Source organism: Sinocyclocheilus rhinocerous, unplaced genomic scaffold, assembly GCF_001515625.1.
Source record: "Sinocyclocheilus rhinocerous isolate Xijiao unplaced genomic scaffold, SAMN03320098_v1.1 scaffold2696, whole genome shotgun sequence".
Lineage (NCBI taxonomy): Eukaryota > Metazoa > Chordata > Actinopteri > Cypriniformes > Cyprinidae > Sinocyclocheilus > Sinocyclocheilus rhinocerous.
The window spans coordinates 262380-269956 of record NW_015639582.1 but is presented as its reverse complement, the minus strand read 5'-3'; the positions used below and the strand labels follow the sequence as shown (position 1 = coordinate 269956).

General features: G+C 41.4%; 1 protein-coding gene across 1 annotated transcript in view; it reads left to right on the top strand.

The window, feature by feature from the left end:
- The first annotated feature begins 805 nt into the window (after positions 1–805).
- The window catches only part of LOC107751517 (kelch-like protein 33), a 12818-nt gene continuing 6046 nt past the window's right edge, over positions 806–7577 (top strand). Inside the window, exons 1-5 of the mRNA XM_016567256.1 lie at positions 806–1539; positions 2674–3116; positions 3823–3945; positions 4030–4149; positions 5579–5829. Of these exons, the coding sequence (XP_016422742.1) occupies positions 807–1539; positions 2674–3116; positions 3823–3945; positions 4030–4149; positions 5579–5829 (1670 nt within the window). The 5' untranslated portion in view covers position 806. The remainder of the gene's footprint in view (positions 1540–2673; positions 3117–3822; positions 3946–4029; positions 4150–5578; positions 5830–7577) is intronic.

Sequence of the window (7577 nt, the reverse complement as noted above, 5' to 3'; positions counted from 1 at the left end):
TATATATATACACACACACACACACACGCACACACACACTATTTATCTTTCGTAAAGCAAGATTTTTTGAGAAATTGTTTTTGATACTTTTTTCTTTGATGAATAAAAAGTTAAAAAGAACAGCATTTATTCAAAATATAAATATTTTCTAACAATATAAGTCTTTACTATCCCTTTTTATCTATCCAACACATCTTTGCTGAATAAAAGTATTTCTTAAAAAAATACTGACCTCAAACTTTTGAATAGAATATTGTAACACAAAATTTATATTTTAAAGAAACACTGTTCTTTTTTTTAAACTTTTTTATTAATCAAATAATCCTGAAAAAAGTAGCAGAGGTCCAAATAAAATATTAAGCAGCACAACCGTTTTCAACATTGATTAAATCAGATGATTTCTGAAGATCATGTGACACTGAAGACTGGAGTAATGATGCTGAAAATTCAGCTTTGATCACAGAAATAAATTACAGTTTAAAGTATATTAAAATAGAAAACTGTTATATTAAATTGCAACAATATTTCACAAAATTCTTTTTTTTTCTGTATTTTTTATCAAATAAATGCAGCCTTAATGAGCATAAGAAACTTCTTTAAAAAATATTAAAAATCTTACTCATCCCAAACTATATATATATATACACACACACACACACACACACACACGCACACACACACTATTTATCTTTCGTAAAGCAAGATTTTTTGAGAAATTGTTTTGATGATCTGATGCAACATCTTCCTGGATCTGTTCAGACATCTGCTCATTAACTGAATGATTTCACACTTTTAATAGGTTTCCAATGTCTCAGTACAAAACCAGAGGGAAACTAGAGAAAAAGGCAGCAGATAAGTCCATTCATCTCCAGTCTTCTTCTGTGAAAAGCAGACATGCAGCAGGTGAAGAAAGAAGAGAAAAGGAAGCTGGAAGTCACATCGCATCCTCAAGTCTAAAAACAACTGTTAGAGAAAAAAAGTCAAACGTCCCTCCAACTCCTCCCACATCAACCCATTCCCCGCCCACTTTCAGAAAACCTCCTCCTATAGAGCCTCTCTTTGACCCGGAGCTCCGCCTCTTTGTGTTTCCCACACACTGCGACGCTCTCTTCGCCTCACTGCGAGGACTCAAGGAGGAGGGGCTTCTGCTGGACTGCAGTTTAAAATTCCTAGGCAACTCCCACAAGGCTCACCGACTGGTGCTGGCTGCTGTCAGTCAAACGGCAGAGGCGTGGCTATTATATGGAGAGGCGGGGCTTAAGGAAGTGGAGCTGGATGGAGGACGGGTGACTCCTGCAGGACTGAAGACTGTACTGGACTTCAGCTACAGTGGAGAAGCGGACAGAGGAGAAACAGATGAGGTGCTGGAAGCCTGTAGGTGTTTAGGGGCAGAAAGACTCGAGCGACTGTGTGGCAAAGATGTTGCGGTCAGCGGGAGCGAAGAGAGGGAAAGAAGCCTGAGGGTCATCCGAACACTGTGGGAGAGAAACGTTGGCTGTGATGTCATCATACAGACAGACAGTGGAGACCGTTTCCCTGGTAACAGTGAGATCTGAAATTCAAGCTAAACAGAAATAATATCATTAAACTAATAGCAATTAAAATTAATAGGTAATAAACAAAATTAAATATTAAATTTAGTATTGAGGCCAGATACTCTACCACAAATAAATAGTGCTGAAAGATTATGAATAAAAATTAGAATTCAGGTAAAGGGGGGGGTTGGGGTTAAGCTTGATTGTAGCTACAGTCAAGCTACTCTCCTGAAAAAGTAGTTATATATTATCTTTACCCAAAATGTATTTTTCCATTCATACTCAAGAGGGCGCCCTTGTGCAAAATCTCAAAATGCCTCACAGAAGTAATATAACTAACACTGAGCTGAATAAAATGAAGATATAAATGATTTGACTGACTAAACAAAGACAATAAACACACAGCTGCAACAATATATCATTTGTCTGCGTTCTTCAATCCATATCTGGCATTTTCCTAAGAATATAAGGTATATTTCTAAAACAGAGCTAATCGAAATAGCATAGCATATGCAGCATATCGCACTAAGCCAAATCATGATTTCAGTTTTATTCCATTAATCATGCAGCCCTAAATGAACATACAATTACGTCACTGATAGTTCCTAAACTAGAAGAAGGTAATGCACTATTAATATGCAAACTTTTAAAAATACGCTGCTCTTCTTCAGTCCATTGCAGGTTCATAAAATGGATTGTAGCTCGTGTTATTTGCTGGAAAAAGTAGCTAGCTACCGGAAAAGCTACATTGTTTTAAAAGTAGCTGAGCTACTGTAAAGCTACTGAAAAATGTTGTTACGTTAGTAGCGTCGCTACATGTAGCTAGCTACTCCCCAACACTGTTTCTAACTTATAAGGTTGCTCACTAAATGTAAATGAGTGTTATCGTCACAGTTCTTTTGTTTGTTATTACATTTAACAGGGAATAAAATGCAAAGAATACTTTTTTTTTTTTTTGGTTTGTTGTCTTTAAATAAATTCACATTCGCTGATTATATCATAGTTGACATGTCTAATCTATTTTTTATAAAACAAATTAGTGTGCAGTTCAACTTTTCAATTTTGTCTGCAGCATTTATAATTGTGCAAAAAGTCATTTATGTCATAGCTATATTTCTCCTTGAATACTCTCTTCTAGCTCATCGCGTCATATTAGCAGCAGGTGCGGACTACTTTCGCGCTCTGCTCTGCGGAGGGTTACGTGAGTCCGGTGAGGGTGTGGTGTTACTGCGCGGCGTGAGGTCATGGGTGCTGCATGATCTGCTGGACTTCATTTACTCCGGCCGGCTGAACCTGAGCTGCAGGAACGTGTGGGATCTGACAGAAGCAGCTTCACAGTTTCAGCTGCAGGGGGCGCTGGCGCTGTGCTTAAACTTCCTGCAGGATAATATGGATGAAACTTCTTGCCTGGATATTCTGGCCTTGGCTGAAGCCTACAGTCTGGAGGATCTGGGCAGACGGGCAGAGGACTATGCTTTAGCCCACTTTCAGAGGGTCGCAGAGGGGGAGAAGTTCAAGGATCTGCCCTGCGTCCATCTGCAGCGTCTGCTGGAGAGAGATGCGCTCAATGCAGACAGTGAGGTAAGCTCTGAAGATACATTAAATAATAAAAAAAGTTAGGTTAGGCAGAAACTCAAACCAAAATTTAAAACAACTAAAGAAATAATATTTGTGGGAATAAATATTGCTTATAAAAGTTCAAGAAATGCAAAAACCCAAGCCAAAAATAATTAATTTGAAATAAAATCAGACAATATTATGGGAATTAATATCGCTTAAAAAGAAAGACAACAAGTTCAATCAAAAAATAATGTATTAAATAAATTAATAAATAAATTAAAACAGTTGAAGCAACAATTTTTTTGGGGAATTGATACTGCTTAGGGAAAAAAAAAACAGTCAACAGCAACAACAAAAAATATGCAAAGATACGCTATGATTATGCAATTTACCTGTAGTTACAGTAATTCTGATTAAATGTTACATTAATGTGCTGGACTCTCTATATAAACCAGCTTTTCTCTTTCGGTCTCACCTAGCCTACATCTCTGCGTCTTTCTAAGCAATTCTGGAACTTTACATTGGTGCAGTTTTCAAGTTACTGTCTCCCTACAATCGCTCATTTCAGGAAATCATCCGACTAATTTAAACAGTACAAATAGAAATGTCAAATGCATTGTTACTTTCTGAATGGCTGTTAGAAAAAACATGCTTCTGGCTGCATCAGCATGAAAAGAGCAGCAGGGGCAGCAGCTCATCCAGACTCTCTCTCTCTCTCTCCTGACAGCTGGCCGTGTTCAGAGCCGTGGTGAACTGGGTGGAGGATGATGAAGACCGGAGACTGTCTCATCTCTCACGACTGATGCAGAGCGTTCGGTTCGCTCTCATGAGACCGGAGGAGCTGCAGGAGGTGCAATACAGCACTTCTGTGTGGACAATCCCTCACTTTGTTTTCTTTAAAGCTCCATAATGTCCACCAAATCTCCTTTAACAGGTGCAGGACTGTAAGCTGCTGCTCAGGAGTTCAGGAGGGAAAACAGCGCTGGAAACTGTGAAAAATCTCCTGCATGGTGATCGGAGAACATCGGACTGCAAACCACGAACACCGAACCAGGTACATCACAGACAGCTGCCGTCTCATTAATAAACACAGCTGAAAAATATAGTTGTTACATAAAATCAATAAAAAAGCAAAACTAGTAATTTCATCACAGTTCTATAGTCTACTCTACATACACAACCCATTCACTTCCCTTATTTTACTACCTTTCTAAGCTGCCCCTTTCCCAAAAATTTAGAAAATCGCTTAAAATTTCTAAGATTGATTATTCTGCGTAACAGTGGTTATATATTATTAATTATATATGTTTATTATTAAAGTAGTGGTTTAGTGGTGGGCGATATGACTAAATATTTAAATACTATAAATATTTAACTCTGATACACACTTAATATTAATTAGGTTTGTGTCGACACCAAAATGTTATCAATTAAACAGTGGCCGAGAGAGCTCAATGCACTGCAACTTAAGAAAACACATGCAAATAGAAAAAAAGACCAGCAAATTAAGAAAAAATCTTCACCAGTTTGACAACACACGCTGCAAATACACACAACGTGACCAAATACAAAAATGCGCTGCAAAAACTCGCAACACAAGCAAATACAGAAACCTGCTGCAAATACACACAACGCATCCAAATGCAGAAAGAAGTTGAAAGTAGCACAGACTGGAATGGAAGAGAATGAAAATTAACCCTAAATGTGTAACAGGACTAACAGCACTTTTTGGTAAAGAAAGTGTTACTTACATGTGTGTAGTTACAGAAATATCACAGCTCTAGATACTATGTACCAATGTGTACTTACACTGTGGCTACATACTATGTACACATCTAGTTACTATGTAAGTACACAGGTATTAGGGCCACTTAATATAAAGTGGGACCTTTTTTTGTTTTGTTTTATTTGTAGTAAAACAAATAAATTTTCGTAAGGGTTCTGTTGTGGTCTGTGCTACCTGCAACACCTTTCTGTATTTGGTTGCATTGTGCTTTTTGCAGCACGTTTCTGTATTTCCTTGTGTTGAGAGTTTTTGCTGTGCATTTCTGTATTTGGTTGTGTTGAGTGTATTTGCAGCATGTGTTGTCAAACAGATGATGATGTTTTCCTAATTTGCAGGTATTTTTTTTCTATTTGCATGTGTTTTTTCATTTGCAGCACGATTAGCTCTCTCGGCTACCGTACAAAAAATATTTAATAATCCTCAATATCAGCAAGACAAAATGAGTCATTAACTTCAATTGACAGGCACTGTACATTTATATGCACCTGCAAGCTCACATAAAGCTATATTTACTAAAAATCAAGTCAAAACCAGTTGACTTTATTGTTTATATTGTAGCCAATTGTAAACTATCGCCCTAGCAAAATGCTAAATGTGGACAATTATATGCAAAGTATCATGTTATTTTAGCATCATGATACTAGTTGTATATCAGTGATAATATGATATCAGTGTGTTTCTCTTGAATTTGCGTTAGGTTTTGGTGCTCGTTGGTGGAGATTGTGTGAATGAGAATTTTGAGCGTCGAGAGCCAAACCTTTGCCTGTGGTTTGCCCAGTGCTTCATGCGCGGAGAGGGACTCATCCGAACCATCGAGTGGAGACCTTTAGCGCACCTCCCTGAGCCACCACGCTTCCGCCACTGTGCGTGTGTCCTCAACAACACGCTCTATATCATCGGAGGCCGGAAGTACTACGGTGCACTGGACATTCTGAAGACTGCTCTGAGGTGAGGGTCTTTGGTTCATCTTGTGTTTGCACACAGCCATACGTAAGAAATAATCAGTGATTGTCAGTCCTGTGTCTTGTGTTTTGTTCCCCACGTGTTCCATGTCCCAGTTTTCCCATGTTGATTGTGTTAATTTGGTTCCACGTGCTGTCTCGAACGTCAATCCCGTGTCCTACGTGTATCTTCCTAGATGTCAATAAAGACTGTTTGATTAAGATTCTCCTGCATTCTCCTCGTTCCTCATTCGTCGCTCCTTGTTCCTCGCTCCTCACCGTAGGCACATTGTGACAGAAGACAGCACCATAAACAGTGAGCGGCACCCCTACTCTCCGTGTTTTTGATTCCAGTTTTGAAAGTGATTTTTTTTTAGTTTTCCGTGTTTTCCCCCCGCGATTATGGAGATTGCTGCACGCTTGATTGCCCTCGCCCGTAGAGATCTCCCCTTCGTCGAGTGTGCCTGGGAGTTCTGCGGGCTCGCCGCAGTGACGGCATTGGATGACGCCACCATCAACTCTCTGTTCTGGCACGGGGCCAATTACCATCGCCCCGTGGACCTCCCAGACACCACAGGACTAAGCTGGAGGGAAGCGATTTTCCGGTGTCTGGAGAGCATCTGGCCCCGAGCCAGAACCAGCCCGCGGCCGCGCCGATGTCAAGCCAGCCAGCCGCTGCATTCCCAAGCCCGCCAGCCGCTCTGGTGTTAGGCCCGACGGCCGCGGCATTCTTGGGTTGTCAAGCCCACCGGCCACGCCGTTCACCTCTAACCAGGGGAGGAGGATGAGGAGAAAGGGACTGTCGCCCTTATCCTAGCCCCGGAGCTCCAGTGTCGGCTCCAGCCCACGGAGGGCCCCTGTTCCTGAGTTTAGCCCACGGAGGGCCCCTGTTCCTGAATTTAGCCCACAGAGAGCACCAGTCCCCGAGTTTTGCCCAGAGAGAGATCCAGTCCCCGAGTTTAGCCCAGAGAGGGCACCGGTCCCGAGTTTAGCCTAGAGAGGGTCCCGGTGCCCGAGTTTGGCCCAGAGAGGGCTCCAGTCCCCGAGTTTAGCCTAGAGAGGGTCCCGGTGCCCGAGTTTGGCCCAGAGAGAGCTCCAGTCCCCGAGTTTAGCCCAAAGAGGGCTCCAGTCCCCGAGTGTAGCCCCGAGAGGGTTCCGGTCCCCGAGTTTAGCCAAGAGAGGGCTCCAGTCCCCGAGTTTAGCCCAGAGAGGGTTCCAGTCCCTGAGTTTAGCCCAGAGAGGGTTCCAGTCCCTGAGTTTAGACCAGAGAGGGTTCCAGTCCCCGAGTTTAGCCCCGAGAGGGTTCCGGTCCCCGAGTTTAGCCCAGAGAGGGTTCCGGTCCCTGAGTTTGGCCCAGAGAGGGTTCCAGTCCCCGAGTTTAGCCCTGAGAGGGTTCCAGTAGTGGTGGAAAGAGTACTAAGAAATTGTACTTAAGTAAAAGTATTGCTACTTAAGGAATAATTTATTTGAGTACAAGTAAAAGTACTGAAAAATAATATGACTCAAGTAAGAGTGAAAAAGTAGTTTGCTAAAAAAAAAACTACTCACGTTACTGCGTTACAAAGTACTTTAGTATTCTACAGCTGAATAACATGCAGATAGAGATGCTTTGACTGATGAAACGTGGAAGACAATAAACACAACTGCAATGCAACGCTAATTGACAGCTTGTATCACAGTAAAGATTTTTATAAAGAATATTATCTGTCTCACTGTGATAAGAAGCAACATGGAACCACAGAAGCTAACTGTTTC